The 17985-nt window shown below is 34.0% G+C and overlaps 1 protein-coding gene and 1 pseudogene across 2 annotated transcripts; one reads left to right on the top strand and one right to left on the bottom strand.

The window, feature by feature from the left end:
* Positions 1-5133: 5133 nt before the first annotated feature.
* Positions 5134-8761, bottom strand: LOC306880465 (tRNA-specific adenosine deaminase 2-like; annotated as a pseudogene). The gene is made up of 6 exons: positions 8669-8761; positions 8262-8365; positions 6418-6568; positions 5606-5712; positions 5321-5405; positions 5134-5249 (listed from the first exon to the last, which is right to left on the bottom strand). The product of its transcript is annotated as a tRNA-specific adenosine deaminase 2-like (transcript).
* On the top strand, positions 8715-13885 carry LOC306880005 (peroxisomal biogenesis factor 3-like). The gene is made up of 12 exons (XM_079433268.1): positions 8715-9138; positions 9514-9645; positions 9742-9823; positions 9913-9956; positions 10916-11037; positions 11135-11201; positions 11307-11361; positions 11499-11649; positions 12153-12223; positions 12584-12706; positions 12899-12995; positions 13088-13885. Exons 1-12 carry the CDS (start codon positions 9066-9068, stop codon positions 13169-13171), a joined length of 1101 nt encoding a protein of 366 aa, XP_079289394.1. The 5' UTR covers positions 8715-9065; the 3' UTR covers positions 13172-13885.
* Positions 13886-17985: the final 4100 nt, after the last annotated feature.

Genomic DNA, 17985 nt, shown 5'->3' on the forward strand with positions numbered 1-17985 from the left:
AAAAATCATTTTCTCATTGTCTTTTTTCTGTTCTTCCAAAGCCAGACAAGAGGAAGAGCAAATTGAAACCTACAGTCTTCACACAGTGATTTTCTTTCTCTCCTTACGCTCGCACATACACAGATGCACCACAATTCTGTGGGAAAAGTAGAGCCAATGTTCAATTACCGAGGAAAAATTGTTGTACTTATGATTTAATGTTTGTCCTATATTTTCTCTGGCCTTTTCGCCTTCGCCTTTTAAGACACAGATGTTGCCCAAACATAACAATTCCTTTGTGCAGAGCTGGACATTCTTTTAATGAGAAACACACACATTTCAGGCCTGGGGAAAAGGAGTTTGCTCGACAAGGAATTGCAATCACCTTTTGATGGACAAGTCCAAATAACCAGGCCCCGACGAACCTCATCCCCTTAAAGTCCAATTTTCAACTTTAAGTCCAGAATGTGTGTCCCAAATAGCCAAGAAAAAGAATTTAGTGCAACAGAACAGTGAAATGCCACACGATAAAAGCAGAAATGTGAGGAGCAAAGCCTCCCGGGCTGTTTAAAGAAAACCTTGTATCATCTAAATTTTCAGACAAAACTGTCAAAATACTATCCTGGTTTCATGCTCGCACCTTATCATGCATTTTATTCCCAGAGGAATTGTCAAAAAAGATGTGCAGAATACTTTCAACACTGACTGGCAATTGAATTTCATGACGATTCTCATATATAGTACACTTAAAGGTCTGCCTGACAACACTTTTGTTGACTATTTAGTCTGGGAGCTGTGTGTTTGGAGGCATGTTGAGAGCGAGTGAAAGTGTGTGTATTTGTGTTTAAATTCTCTGAGTGTTAATTTCAGAACGACACTTCATAGTCTCCTCATTAACACTGCCTCTACTGCATGCAGAAGTACCAAAATGAACGGTTCCCTAACGTGTATTAACAAACAAAAAGATGTAAATGAGGTGAGTACAGCAGAATTTTTGCAGTGTAAATGGTGTGTGGGATGCATTTGAAGGGCTGTTCAATGACAGATAAATTAGTCTGGACTCCACACGTCTATAATTGACCATGTATTAACACTTTGGATCATACCATCTAAGCTTCATTTACTTTCTTAATGCACATTCCTGGTCTTGTGAACAATTCAGTGGTATGTTATTGTGGTAACACTTGCTAATATGGTTTAATTTGATGCATCAATATTAAAATGAACAACATTTAAGAAAATTAACATTTTATTTGGAAAAATTTTTACTGCTCATTATCAAAGGAACATTTCTGTCATCATTCACTCATCTTCGTGCCTTTCCAAACCAGTTTGACTTCCTTGTGTGGAACACAAAAGAATATATTGTGAAAATTGTTTCAACCGTTTCGATGTCAAGAGTCTAAAACAACATTGGACGACATTGTCTTTGTATGCACAAAAAACACATAATTTTTCAAAAAAAACAAACTCCATTGTGTTTCACAGAAGAAAGTCAAAGTGTTTAGTAAAGGATTTTCTTTTTTTAGTACACTTTAATTTTAGCCGACCACTTGAAATGTTCAAAATATATCAGCATACACTAGTATCTGAGGATCTGGGGTCAGTAAATTTATTAAAAGAAATGAACACTTTTAAATTTAAAGACATCATTTTGCTAAAGTTTTCTATTTCAAATGAATGCTGTTCTTCTGAACTATATATTTAACAAAGCATTCTGGGGGGAAAATACACTGTAGACTGGATTAAAAATTCAGCTTTTCCATCATAGGAATAAATTACATTTTAAAATATATATTAAACAGAAAAAAAAATATTTCACAATATTGCTGTTTTTACTGTATTTTGTGAGCAGAAGAGCCTTGGAATAATAAATTCTGTTTATTTATTATTTAATATGAATTAACACTATAAAGTGTTTTTCTTTAAATTAATTAAATTATAGTAACTTATCAAATCAAAATAACTTTTCATTTCCATTAGTGTCACATGCAGGCAATTGGATAATGTTAGCCAATAGCTATTTAGCAAATAGATTTTTTTTTAAATCCAAACTTACATTTGTATATACAAAACTTGCTTTTCACAATCCTATTAATTCCCACCATTTTTTAGCCCTGAATATCCTGTTTCGCTCGTGAAAAAGTCAATTAAAGAAGTAAAACAGGTAACAAACAATACTTGTTGACTTTCAGACTAAAGAAAACTAGAATCTCAAACTTTCATGTAGCCTTCATTTTCTTCTGTAAATAATGAAATAAAAAATAAATGCTTGTAGAATAAAATGCCTTGTGTCCTAACCATCTCTGAGCTTTCCCAAGCCCTCTGTGAGGTTATACAAACCTACGATTTTCACCTCAGACAAAATATTAACATTGGAAAATCTATAATGAAATATACCGGTCACATGAATCACATGAATTCGACACTTTGATTCACTCTATTAAAAGCTGAATGAAGCTTTATGAAGTACCGTCTATGGATAAAGAGTTAGAGACAAATTATTGCTCTCAGTCCATGTGAACAGAGACAGCGTAGGTGGTTGCAGCTTGTTTTACGATGTTCTTTATTCGCACTGACTCATGGCGTAACGCTGCCAAGGCATAACACCTGTCAAATGCTTACCAGGTGTGCGACCAGTGCTCTGTTGTTTTGAATCGGTTACTAAGACAATGAACCTAAATGATTTTTTTTTTTTATTAATGACAGCTCCTGTCATTTCTACATCATCATAGAACAGTCATATTAAAAAAGCCAGCTGTGAGCGCTCAATGTCTGATCATTCATCACAAAACAATAAAACCCATGGGTTCTCTGCTTACAACGACAATAACAGAGCAGTAACTGACCGAGGATATTTTTCAAATATATATGGCCGGCAGAAACCGTAGCCATGTAAGACGACAGGCTTTGAAATTTGACAGCCCTAAACATCTCAGACACCTCACATCTACTTCCAAAACCGCTTGATTGCTCTTTCATACGCACCCACAGAAAGCCCACTTCCAGCCACTAATAACACATTACATGGCAATTTAATAATATGGGGTCTAGTAACCATTATGAGCTATGTTATACTTTAATAACCAGAAACGCAACATGACATGAACAGTTTCACGACAAGTGGAAGTGTGCAGATCAGGATTAGTATTGTTAACTAAAAACACTAAATTAATGCAGTCAAATGATTCAAATCGCATCCAAAATAAAAAAAAATTGTTTACATAATGTGTGTGTACATTTAACATATATATATATACAAATAAATATATGCATATAGCCTATATATATATATACAGTATATATATATATTCAAGAAAAATATGTTTTATATATAAAATATATTTATATATAATATAAATTATATTAATATAAATATTTTCTAAATATATACTGTATGTGTATGTATTTATATATTCATAATAAATATACACAGTATATTATGTAAATTTGTCATTATACATTATACATACATCCACATAGATACACATACACGCACAACCCTGGACCACAAAACCAGTCATAAGGGTCAATTTTTTCCCAATTTAAATTTATACATTATCTGAAAGCTGAATAAATAAGCTTTCCATTGATGCATGGTTTGTTAGGATAGGACCATATTTAGCTGATACACAACTATTTGAAAATCTGGAATCTGAGGGTGCAAAACAAATCATAATATTGAGAAAATGGTCTTTAAAGTTGCCCAAATGAAGTTCTTTGCCATGCATATTACTAATAATGAAAATCAAGTTTTGATATATTTACTGTAGGAAATTTACAAAATATCTCCATGGAACATGATCTTTACTTAATATCCTAATGATTTTTGGCATAAAAGAAAAATCAATAATTTTGACCCATACAGTGTATTTTTGGCTATTGCTACAAATATACCCCAGCTACTTAAGACTGGTTTTATGGTCCAGGGTCACATATTATAATATATTATAGTATACACATTATGTAAACAAAAACTTTTATTTTGGATGTGATTAATCGTGATTAATCATTGACAGCACTAAAATAAATAAATTATAAATATTAGATGTTAAGACTAAACTAAATCAAAATGAGAAATGCTGCCTTAGCCACTAACCAAAATAAGTTGCTGACTGGAAATAAAAAAAAATTAAAACAACTAAAACCTAAGAAAAATTACATAAGCACCTAAAATTACTGAGAATGAAACTAAAAATTAAAATGAAAACTGAAGATATAATGTAATTCTGATTCAAAATATCAATAATAACTATAACAGCACAAATAATACTAAATTAACATGGAGGCAACAAAAATTATGATTTTTTTTCCAAGTTAGTATGCGTGAGATATTGCAATAAATAAATAATAAACAAGCAAACTTAAGGAAGAAATTCAAAAGCTTTGCCAAGTCAGCAATGTTCCTCATTATTGTGGTTTCAAAGAACAAGAGATACCCAGAATTGATGGACGGTCATTTATTGAAACTCAAATGTAAATATTCTATTTTGAGATACTGATTTTTGACTTTCATTAGCTGTAAGCGCTAATCATCAAAATGAAAACAAAAAAAACTTTTGAAATGTTTTACTTTACATGTAATGAATCTAAAGTTACAAGACAAAAATGAACTTTTTCACCATATTCTAATTTTCTGAGATGCACCTGTATATTCTTTAAAAACTCTTCATAAAATTCACTTTTTGTGCTCCATTGAATAAAAAAAAGTAGTGTGAGAAAGTACTGACAGAAATTAATTTTGAACTATCCCTTTAAAGTTTCTAGCTATGAAGTAAGTGGAAACTCCACCTGGGTCTGTCCTGCATCTGCTTGTGAGCCCAAGACTGAGATCATTGAGAGTTCAGAACCAGTTCTCTGGGTTGTGTAAGGACACAAAGAGAGCAAGAGCTGGAGAAGAACCTGCCCTTTAATGCAGAACAGGCCCAGTCTATTACTTCTACACATTGTTAACAGACAACTCACAGCGTCCAGCCACAGAGAAGAGGAGGCCTGGAGGTTTACGAGCTATGTGGTCTAAATAATGAGCCAATGTGGTTCCTCAAAAAGTAGATCAAATCAATGACTTCAAAAAGATGGCAAAATCAAAAGTCATTGAGATCCAGGCACTGACAAGGTCTTGTAAAAGTCTCAAATGTTCAAATCTCTTCCATTTCAGCTCAAAGAAGCAATTGTTTCGCTCTCCTCATCTTGCGGTCCTTATTTTACCTGAATGGCTACAGCTCCACCTGGTGGACTAATCAAATCTTTCCTCACTTTAGGTTTGGGAGCTAAAAAAAAATTAGTTTCAGAAACAGGGACAATGAAAACATTAATAGACATTAGCATGCATACATTAAACAGATTTTCCTTACATTTGGGTTTTCCTGTTTATAAAATGTCTTGAGCAATTCAACAGCCTCTTCTGCTCTATAGTCAGCGATGCACTGTAATAAGCAAGTAAGCATGTGCTACAGCAAAAATATGCAATGTGGTCTGGACTACAATTTAAGGAATGTGGATGTTTCGACAAGAAAAATATTCTAGCCACACAGAATGGTTCAGAATGTAAGGAACTGGCTTCCTTTTGGATCAGCTGGAATATAAATTTAACTGGATAGGAATTGGAGGGAATTTGTTTTTTTACCTTAAATGAAGTTCCAGTGTGTGGTAAATAATCTGATGAGACGTCCAGGACAGATCCACAGCCTCGAAACCGCTCATTTTTGCACCCATATACAACCAGAGGTATATCTGTCTAAATGTTAAGGTGTCATTTTAGCGCTGACATTATTTTAATACTACTAGACAACAGAAACCTGCGGTAAACACAATAATGCAGTAAAAAAAAAAAAAATCATTTTTCGCAATAAAAACTTGACTAGGAAAGGCTGTGATTGACACTGATTAATAATTGTAATTGAATTATCAATACTTTATTTCATCAAGGATGCATCAAATTACTCAAAAGTGACAGTGAAGACTTTATAATGTAAGAAAATATTTCTGTTTAAAATAAATACTGTTTTTAACTTTTTATTCATTTCAAACAATTCTGAACAATATTTTCCACAAAAATATTAGGCAGCACATTAACACTGATAATAATAATAAATGTTTCTTGAGCACCAAATCAGCATAATAGAATGATTTCTAAAGGATCGTGTGGCACTGAAGACTGCAGTAATGGCAACTAAAATTCAACCCTAACACTAAATTGTGAAATGCAATGATAAAATTCAATTTGAAATGAATAAAATTTTAATATCAAAATTAAAAATAAAAAAAAAACAATTATAAATTGTAATAATATTTCTCAATATTACTGGTTTACTATATTTTTGATCAAATAAATTCAGCCTTTGTGGACATAATAGGCTTCTTTCAAAACCATCGATGGTACTGTATGTGTTAACTTTTCTAAACTAATAGTCGACCTCATTTTGGCATCAAGGATACAAAACAGGCGCAAAGCAGCTGCACACATGATACATGGCTCCACTGTCACATAAAGTACAGTCTGTTCACACACCTCCTTTGGGTCCTTCTCTCTGAAACAGCACCAATCAAGCACTTGATCCAGTGCCACCATTTCCGCATGCCGAGTAGCCTTATGCATAGCAGGTACACATGTGAGGTTGTTTCATCTATTCCGAAGTTTCTCTGTGCTCTACTAGGTCTAGGAAGAACCATTACTCACATTCTTAACAGAACAGGAACTGTAATATATGGGTCAATGGCAAATAAGTATGTCTGAGATTATTAAAATGAGAAATTAGTTCATAATGCATCACCAGTTTATAAGTTCCTAGAACTTTAGCATAAGCAAATTTTCCTCTCACCTTGAGTGTACACATCTTAATAATGATTTGATCATGAATCATTTGCAAGAAACTAAGCCTTGCAATAAGACTTATTTTCGACAATCTCTAAACAGTTACACCATTTACACATTCAGAATGAGCTTTATTCAGAATCAGAATGAGCTTTATTGGCCAAGTATGTTTATACATACAAGGAATTTGTTCAGTGCAACAGAAAGACAGCAACAGGACAGGACACAGATAATAAAAGAATAATCTGCAAATGACCAAATAGGCAATGTATAAAGCAGCAAAAACACAATATATAATATAGACAACTATGTATGTACAGGTCAAGTATGTGCAAATTAGAAATGAGAAAATAAAAATAAAATAAGTGAGTATGGTGGATGGATAATGTATTATAGTTGTGTGTTCCACATTTAAATTTGAGTGTTCATGAGATGGATTGCCTGAGGGAAGAAACTGTTCTTGTGTCTGGTCGTTCTGGTGCTCAGAGCTCTGTAGCGTCGACCAGACGGTAACAGTTCAAAGAGGGAGTGTGCTGGATGTGAGGGGTCCAGAGATCTGTTGAAGATCTGTGTGAAGATGGGGGCCAGCTGGTCAGCACAGATTTTCAGACAGGCTGGTGACACACCGTCTGGGGCTGGTGCTTTCCTTCTTTTGTTCTTCCTGAAGACCTGGCACACATCTTCTTCGCTGATTTGAATTGTAGGTGTGGGGGAGAGGAGGGTTGCTGGAGGTGTTAATGGTTGTGTGGAGAGGTGTTCAGGGCAGGTGTGGGGTGGTTTTTCAAAACAAGAATAAAACTCGTTCAAGTCGTCTGCCAGGTGTTGATTCTCCACAGTGCTGGGGGATGGTGACTTGTAACTGGTGATATCCTTCATTCCTTTCCACACTGAAGCAGGATCACTGGAAGAGAATATTTTCCTGAGTTTGTCAGAATAATTCCTCTTTGCCGCTCTGATCTCCTTTTCCAGTGTGTATTTGGCCTGTTTGTACAAGACTTTATCCCCCTTTCTGTAAGCATCTTCTTTGGCCTGACAGAGCTGTCTGAGTTTTGCAGTGAACCATGGTTTGTCTTTCAGTCATTCAGACTAAAAGCCTCACATAAATATCAATATTAATTTAAATTCAGAAACTGAATGTCCATCATAGAAGAGGTGTATTTACATCACGGTCTGTGAACCACATCTTCTATGCATTTCTGAATAACTTAACAGATTTGAAAAATATGATTGTTAAGTAATTGATCAATTATTATTTGAATAAATAAATAAATATATATATATATATATATATATATATATACACACACACACTGGAACCTAGGATTATAGTCAATTAAATTACTATAAGGATTATTGTTAGCGTACACAATTCCAATAACCATTGCCAATCATAAAACATTATAAATCAATCATTATAAATTCTGATTAATTAATTAGCATAATTAGGCACATTGTGAAATTACTTAATTTTTTTTGTTTCATTCACCTCATTTCTTCCTTTTCCAATAATCTCATTGTTTAAACCATCAGACAGCCAACAGGAACCTCACCATTCTCAAGGGCCTCAAGCGCCTTTAAAGTAAATAATGTGTTTTCTCAAAACAACCAAAAATACATTTGCCATGTAGGCAGGCACACACCATACACATTTGCCATGACAACCAAAATATCACAGAAACTAGTTATTATTACAAAAACTGTGGAAAATCTTCACAAGAAATGAGATATTAATACTCGGATTTTCGATTGTTTTAAAGGCGATGTTGTTTTATTTTATTGAGATCTCACAGTCAAAATAATTCAGTAGCGTTACTTTAGTAACTATGGTTTTTGGTAAATACTGTGAACAAAGAGTAAACATCAGAGAAGTTTTACCATGTCAAACGCCTTTGACATCCATGTTTGTATCTCACTATCTAACGGCTGCAGAAAATCACTTTTCTCAGGTTCAACACTGTCTGCTTGCATCTCCATTAGTATCCTCATCAAATCTATAACCGTAAAAATAAAGCAGCAAAAATCAGGAAATAGTAACGTTTTGCTTATGCACACGTGTTTACTGCGGACCGTAATAATGGATGGACCGTTCAGGGCGGCGGGTCGACCGCATAATCGATCGATCGACGCGATCTGTTATCTGTAGTTCGCCTGTGTGCTGCTAACACCAGAAGTTATTGCAATGTAGCATTGTGCTAGCTTGTGAGTAACGCCTAAACACGCTTTTGCATCTAGTTTTTCGGGGTTTTTTTGCGGTGTCAAGTCTGTTTTTAAAATGTTGAGTTCTACATGGAATTTCATCAAACGCCATAAGAGGAAATTCATCTTCGCTGGGGTATTTGTTGGAGGTAACGTGGGCAACTAGACCACCTGCATGCTTATAGTTCAGAGATTGTTAGCTATCTGTGACTGTGCATGAACAATTTCTTGTTTTAATGGCTGAATATAAATACATGTAGTTATAATATGTTAATATGCTTAAATATATAGTTTAAAATGTTATTACAGTGTTGCCAAGCATTAGATCTTATTTCCACATTCAACTAATCAATCTCAGTTCACCTGTCACCTAGTCACACAGTCAAAGAAAGTTGAGATGGACTTTAACCTGGTATTTTTACCCAGCATGCAGTTTTTATATCACAGAATATATCTGGCATATTGCATGTCAGTTTCTCAACATGTACATTATATTGTAATGCATTCTCAAACTTCATGTCCAGGTGTCTATGTACTTGGTAAATATGCACAAAGAAAAATTCAGGAGATGCAGGAGCGAGAGGCAGCCGAATACATCGCTCAAGCTCGGAGACAGTTTCATTTTGAAAGCAACCAGAGGACATGTAACATGACAGGTAAAAAATAAAACAATGACATGATCAGTTAATAAATGTTATGAAAAAGTGATATTTGTTCTGCACAGTATATGTAATTGTGTCTTTTTTTTGTAGTGTTATCAATGCTCCCCACTCTCCGGGAGGCAATCATGCATCATCTGAACTCAGAGAGCCTCACTGCTTTGCTGAAGACTAAGTGAGTCATTCATGTAAATTATAGATGATTATCTGCATTACAAAATAAAAGAACATAACTGACGCAAGTGATCATGTCTTTCTACACAGGCCAGCTAATAAACTTGAAATCTGGGAGGATCTAAAGATTATTAGTGAGTTGAATAAGTTTCTTTGTTTTAGGATTACATATTTACTGCTTTAAAGTCAACATGAAATCAAAATTGCAGAAAATCTTAATGCAGATTCCTAGTGCTATTGTGAACTTTCAATCTGTTCTTAAGAATATATTGTTAGTCTTTGCAATCTGTAACAATCTGCTAAATTTTCCTTTGCCTTTTCTGTTTTTTCAAACAAAAACAATTTTCAAAAGTATTTTTTTTTACAAGAATTAATATTATTCAGAAAAGATGTAAAGGCCTTTGCAATATTACATTTTTTTTATAGTGTAACATTATTACAAAATATTAATATTTCAAATAAATGCTGTTCTTTTGATCTTTCTATTTACCAAAGAATCCTGAAAAAAATGAATCGCAGTTTCCACAAACATATTAAGCAGCATAAATGTTTTCAGCACTGATAATAAGAAATTATTCTTGAGGATCAATCAGCATATTAGAAGCATTTCTGAAGGATCATGTGATACTGAAGACCGGAAGAATGGCTGCTAAAAATACAGCTTTTCCATCACAACAATAAATTGCATTTTAAAATATTTAAAGACAGAAAACAGTTCTTTTAAATTGTAATAATATTTCAGTTGCACTACTCTTAATACTGTATTCTTTCAAAAACATACAAAAAAATCTTGCCAATCCCAAATTTTTATGTAAATGTAAGTAAAATGAAATACACAAGTTTTCTTTTCTGCTGTATGTGGGTTATTGGAAAATGTTGAACAATGACCAAATAGATATTAAGGCATTGTTTTGGCTCAATACTGGTGGATAATGGAACACCCACTTTTCACAATCAAACTGATTCACACCCTGAAATGTTTAGTTGAATGTCCTGTTTCACAATATGTCACATTACAGAAGTAAAAATGGGTTTTGACTTTAATCAAACTCTCATCTACTCCTGTTCTTAAACAATGATTTCTACTCTCCAGGTTTTACCCGCAGCATTGTGGCAGTTTACAGCACTTGCATGCTGGTGGTGTTACTCAGAGTTCAGCTCAATATAATTGGTGGCTACTTGTACCTGGACAACTCTGTGACAAAGAATGGAACGGTATGTCTTGGCTTGGTGTTTTACAGGCAAAGCCACCTGATTTTACCATGTTACAGCATGTAAATTCTACTTAATTTCTCTTATACTGCTACTTTAGACCCCCTTGGCCCCTCCTGATGTCCAACAACAATATCTGTCAAGCATCCAACACCTTCTTGGAGAAGGTGAGTATAATCTGTCTCTGAGTATCTAATCTGTATTAGTGTTTAATCCTCTGGTTAGGTCATATACACCATAGTTGATACTGATCTTCATTTTTGTCTTTTCAGGGCTCATTGAACTGATAACTGTGGTGAAGAAAGCAGTCCAGGAAGTTCTTGGACCGTACGTTGAGTGATTGATTAGATAATGAATGAATTTTAATCTACTCATCTCATACTTGTGGCTTTGTTTGCCATTGTGTTGTGCCAATCTACCTGTATATTTAGCATGAAAGCTAACTGCTGTCCATGTCTCCTCAGGGTGTCTCTGAAGCAGAGTTTGTCCCTACAAGAGTTGGAGCAACAGTTAACTCAGATCAGACAGTTAGTGGAGGAGGGCTGTTCTTCCTCTAAACACACAAGTCTTTCTTGGTACATGATGCCTGATGAAGAGAACACGCTAGCCTCACAGGTAGATATTTATCATTTATTTTGTTGTTTAGTTATGAATTAGATATATAATTGATTAATTTATTTGAGTTTTTTTATTTAAAACTACAATTATATGAATACATTCAGTATATACGTATTCATAATATTTTGATTCATGATACACTACCAGCATTTTATTTAATTTAGCAAAGACACATTAAAATGATCAAAAATGACAGTAAAGACATTTAAAATGTCATTAAAGAATCCTGAAAAAATATCAATTTCCACAAATAATATACAATGACATTTTATAAAGTTTGATAAGACTTTTATAAGAATAGAATTTTATTACTCATTTTTACTATGATTATAGTATTTTATTTATTATTTATAAAATTAATATATTATTATCATTTTATTACTTATTAACTGTATACATTTTATGAGACGAAAAATACATTATATTTATATTACATCATAATTTACTTCTACTTTTGTTTCTATGTACTAAGTTTATTTATTTCTATTAAACAAAATTAGGCTTGTGGTCTCACAGAGAATGATGTCACAACAATAAAGCTGCTGAATGAAACCAGAGATATGCTTGAAAGGTGAGGGAAATCAAAGCACCTATATAATCCTATAGGTTATAAAATTGTACAAAAAAAAAAAGAATTACTCGCAATAAATCTCATGACTTTTTTTGTACTAGTTAACACCTTAAAGGGATAGTTCACCACAGACAAAATTTTCATTTTTGGGTGAACTATCCGTTTTAAACATTTAGTTCCTTTTTAAAGTGCATCCATTATTATATGTGTTATTTTATGAAAAACACAATTCTGGCTTCAAAGAGCATTTATGATAAAGTGAAAATGGTTGTACAATGGTTGTAATCAATCATTTTATAGAGATCACTTGAGCGTAGATAGCTGGGTACTAATTGCATCTGAACTTCTTTTTTTTTTTAGTCCAGACTTCACTACTGTACTCCGTACTTGCTTGAGCCGAGGCTTTATCCGATTCCTAGACAACATGTCAGAGTTTTTCCGACCCCCACAGGGAGACTCCCTCCCCTCCAGCACACCTGACCGGTCAGTGTACATGCATTTATTATTATAATTTTTTTAGGAAGGTACGTACAGTGACCCCAAAAAGTATTTGGCCAATTAAGCCACATTTTAAGCCTTTTTATCACCTTCCCAAGACCAGTATATTTCAGGTTTGTGAACAGTATTAGTGATGGAAAGATAATCATTGCTGTTTTTCACATGCTTTTCTTCCAGATTATCACATGTTAGCCTCCCACTAGCCAAAATCATTCCCATCATCAACGGACAGATCCATTCAATATGCAGCGAAATACCCAGTCACTTTGTCCAGGTGAGAACCTTCATATGCATCGACTCATTTTGACTTGCATGTGATATAAAAGCTGCCCACACACCAATATTTGCTTTCTTTCTTGTTTTTAGGATCTCTTATTGATAGATCAGGTGAAAGAGTTTGCTGCCAACGTGTACGAAACGTTCAGCACGCCTCAGGAACTTCAGAAGTGAGCACAGGACGGAGCAAGATGTGAACTTGTGAAAGCCGAACTCCTCACAAATCTACTTTAAAGAAACTCTCATGCCGTACAGCACAGAATTGTTCTCCTCGCACACCCTAAAATCAACCTGGGGGACACGAACTCACGACTGTTCTGAGAGATGTGTGTGTAATGGAGTTCAGATCCTCTGTTGTTAGCAGGCGTTCAGTATGGGCTAGCTTCTCATGCTAGCTGTCCTGTCTGTATGTTATGACCCCGTAACCTTGTCCCAGCCAGGCATGCCAAGGTTTTTACATGCGATAATAAACTGTAGTACATGTTATTTATTAATTTTAATCCCTGTAGCATAACAATCTCATTATATAACTGTCACGACATGGCTAGCATAAAAGATCGTATATATATGAATGATTCACATCTGCAGTATGGACTTAAAAGTGTGATTTGTAGACGTTTTGTATAGGATATCTCTGCTGGACGTTCTCCAGGACCAAAACACAGTCATGCTCACCTCTGCAACAGTAACAATGCATGATGTTTGCACTGCTACTGGTATAAAAAAAGCATATTTGGGAGTATTTTCATTTGTATTTACTAGGTTCTAGTAATTAATGAGAATAGTTGGACTGTGGTTTTTGTTTTGCAAACTCTACAGGTTGTAGTATGCTACTTCTTTTGTAAAATGACCCATGAATGTTAATAAATAATGTGCGTGATAATACTATTCATTAAAATGATGCTTTATTTGATTAGGAAACAATCCTCTTTTGGCTTTTCAAAATTGAGCATTATTGAACCAAGAGACTGCTTTCTTCTAATAAAAGAAACCTTGAGGGTTTTTTGTTTTTGAGCTACTATCCTGGGTTCCTCTAGAGGGCACCGCATATCTATAATTGAGCTCATAGCAACTAGGTCACATCAAGGCCAAACAATAAACATTCTCACCAGTTAGTACAAAAATAAAATCAGGAAGAAATGAAGTAATATCTGACCAAATAGATGCCTAAACATGTGGGAAGCATATGACGTTTGCCATTGCACTAAACACAACCCTATTGATGCAATACTTCCTTATACCCTAAAAAAACTTGTCTAACTGTTTTGGATAAGACTATATGCCACCCTTTACATAATGTACTGGAAATAAATGACTGAATACATTCAGAATAAATAGGTTATTGTTTACATCATGACAATGCATAATCTTTTGATTTGTCAGTTTAGTTTGTGATTATATTTGTATAATTTTAAGAATGTTATGGCCACAAAATCATGAATATCTTTTTTTACACCAAGGCTACATCTATTTGATCAAAAATACAGTAGTATTGTGAAATATTATTACAATTTATAATAACTATTTTCCATTTAAATATATTATTTCAAATGGAAAACAGTTATTGTATAACAGTTACTCCAGCCTTCAGTGTCATATGATCCTTCGGAAATCAATCTAATATGCTGATTTGGTGCTCAAAAAATTGCATTATTCAATGTTGAAAACAGTTGTGCTACGAAATATTTCTGTGGAAACTGAGATACATTTTTTTCGGATTCTTTAATGAAAAAAAAAATCAGTTTGAAACAGAAATTATATATATATATATATATATATATATATATATATATATATATATATAAAATCTAATAAAATGGTCTTTTACTGTCACTTTTAAACAAATTAATGCATCCTTTTATAATAAAAGTATTATTTCTTAAAAAAAAAAAAACTTTTGATCAGTAATATAGTACTAAATAAATAAATAAATTTGAAATGCTGTTAAAATGATTAATTGCATCTAAAATAAAGGTTTGTATTACATAATGCGTGTACTGCGTATAAATATACACACACACATACATACAATAGATACATATAAAGATACGCAGTACTCACGTTATTTAAATAATTCCAAACGTGTGTGACTTATTTTCTTCTGTAGAACATAAAATAATTTTGGGAAATTTGAGAAATGTTCCACAGGAAAAAGATGAGGTTGACCGAATTTAATTTTTGATCCCTTTAAATATGTATAGAGAGAGAGAGAGAGATGACTGGCACTAAGTGTACAGTAAATTACTTTGGATAAGAAAGCATCTGTGGTATATGCAGTCAGGTTCTGAGGTCAGCGAGTCTTGTGAAAGTACCAGTAACGGTACTGAACACAAGCATGTGGAGAAAACAAGTCAATTACATCAGATTGAGACATCTTTCGGGCAGCTATGTGGGTCAGTTTGTGGCTAATACCACAGATGATACCGATAAACCAGCCAAGTATAGAGGAAAAGGAGATCAGAAATTTTGTGATTCAAAGGTTATAAAAACATGACGTCAATTTGCCAATAATTATGGGTTAGACAACTGAAACTGGACTGGTCATGTTTATGACAGTTTGTTTTGACAAGGGATGAGCTATATATAGAGGAAAGAGCAAGAATTGGCTTATTGTTGCATAAGCCGCCTGAATATGCTGAATAACTACAAGGGTGTTTTCCACAAAGCAAAAGCTACTTGTAGCACCTCCAGTCACATGACTCGCTCCGTGCTCAGCGTGCTCTTTGTTGTGTATCAGCAAACAGGAAATTCCCTTTCTTCACATGACATGAGTCTTTGGTTCTGTCCCGTGACCTTTTTACTGAAACTGTTTACATCAAGTACAGGAATACGAGGGAAACATCTTGTAATCATTAAAAAGATTGAATAACGCCATCTCTGTTTGCTTATGATATTATATTGCTTATTATTCTTGTCGTGTGAACAAAATACTCAAACATGGCCAAATGCTTTTATACCAGTGAAAGGCAAAGAATATAACCAAATATTTAAGAATGGGATGAGGATTTGAAACCTGTTGGTGTGGTGCAGAAATAACACACTTCACCTTTAAATAATCATGCTATGAATGTAGAAAACACAATTTAGTATGCATATGTAGCTATATATTGTTAATGAAGAACATTGTTTGTCAAAACATATGATTCGTTTAACTAGTTTATAACAGCGGTTTTTAATGTTTTAGAAGCCACAGACCCATGAATATGATCATTCTTGTGCAAGAGACCCCATCCTAAAACGTAAAATTATTATTATTTTTTTCTATTCATTATAGCACTGTACTATTAGATGCATTATTTATTATAACTATTTATTTATTTGAATAAAAAAAAAATCATTTCATTCTTATTTTTATATTATATTATTTTTATTTTAAACTATTTGTCTCTAAACATCTCCACAGAATCCCTTGTGGCCCCCAGTTTGAAAACCCTGGGGTCTTCTGCAACAATAATTTCCCATAAGTCCTCAGAGAAGCATGCTAAAATGGATAAAACATAATTTATATTTTGGTTTAGTGCAATGAAAACCTTCATATGTTTGCCAGTACATTTACATTTATTAATTTAGCTGACGCTTTTATCCAAAGCGACTTACAATTGCTATATATGTCAGAGGTCGCACGCCTCTGGAGCAACTAGGGGTTAAGTGTCTTGCTCAGGGACACATTGGTGTCTCACAGTGGATTCGAACCCGGGTCTCTCACACCAAAGGCATGTGTCTTATCCATCACCACCCCAGTAAATGTAGGAAGAAAGAAATATGAAATTAGCCACTCATTTTGTCCAAATAAACTTGAACTTTAATGCAGCAATAACCACTTTTGGTCATGTGACAAGTAAAAATGTAAAATAAATGATCTTTTAATTAGTTACACATATGTATAGAGTCTTCATTTCATGTGAGTGTGCATAATATTAAACATAACTCCCTTTAATAATTGCAGGGAAATTGCAGAGTGCTTCTCAACACTGCAGTACCTGCATGGGACATAGACAATGCATAAAAAACACTACACTCTTAAAAATAAAGGTTCCAAAGGGGGGTTTCACATCAATTCCATAGAAGAACCAGTTTTGGTTCCCCAAAGAACCTTTCATTGAACAGTTCTTAAAAGAACCATTTTTTCTTAACGTGAAGAACATTTTAATAATCTAAAGAACCTTTTGTAGAACGAAAAGGTTCTGTGTGGGACCATTGATGCCAATAAAGAACCTTATTAAGAGTGTATATAAATAATTTTTCAAAAAATTGTGAATGTGAATTTGTCTTTTAGATAACCAGGAAAAGCTGGTACAGGGCGTTTTTGTTTTGCTGTTGTTTTTTTGAGATTATGACTCATCTGCCTCTACCTGCATTTCCAGAGTCCTGTTACTCTCTGACTCATCATGATGTCAGACTATACACACACTGAACTCATCATCACATGAGTTAATATTCTACCAAATTGTGATCTATGACACACTTTACTGTATGTGCTCTGAAATGTAAGAATAAGCATTTTTAGAAACAATCTTTTATATCATTTTACCTGTGTTGAATCTCTTGTGTATATGCACTAACCTTGATTCAGATATAAACAGACTAGTATCACAGGTAAGGCCAAGCACAGGGATTTGGCTTCAGTTCTGAGGTTGTGGACATGCCCTGACTATGTTCTTCTCCTCCGCTCTGATTGGCTGATCTCAAGGGATTATCATTAACTATTAATCCTATGCTGCAATGATGCATACTGTAGTCACACCACAGAGAGGTCAGATGATGTCATCTCACTTTAGCAAGCTGATTGGCCGAAGCCTCTCGTCCAGCTCTGTGCTCACCGTATCAATTTTATATCACTCAGAGCTAGATCCTTTACAGGCAGTCACGTGACTTCTTAAATATGACATGGCTCTTAAAGACTAAGTGCGGCGGTTTTTATAGGAGGCCTGTATCGCTTCAATTCCCTGCTTGAAATAAAATACCAGAAATTAGAGCGTGTTACGTTC

The sequence above is a fragment of the Barbus barbus genome, assembly GCF_936440315.1.
Source record: "Barbus barbus genome assembly, chromosome: 14".
NCBI lineage: Eukaryota > Metazoa > Chordata > Actinopteri > Cypriniformes > Cyprinidae > Barbus > Barbus barbus.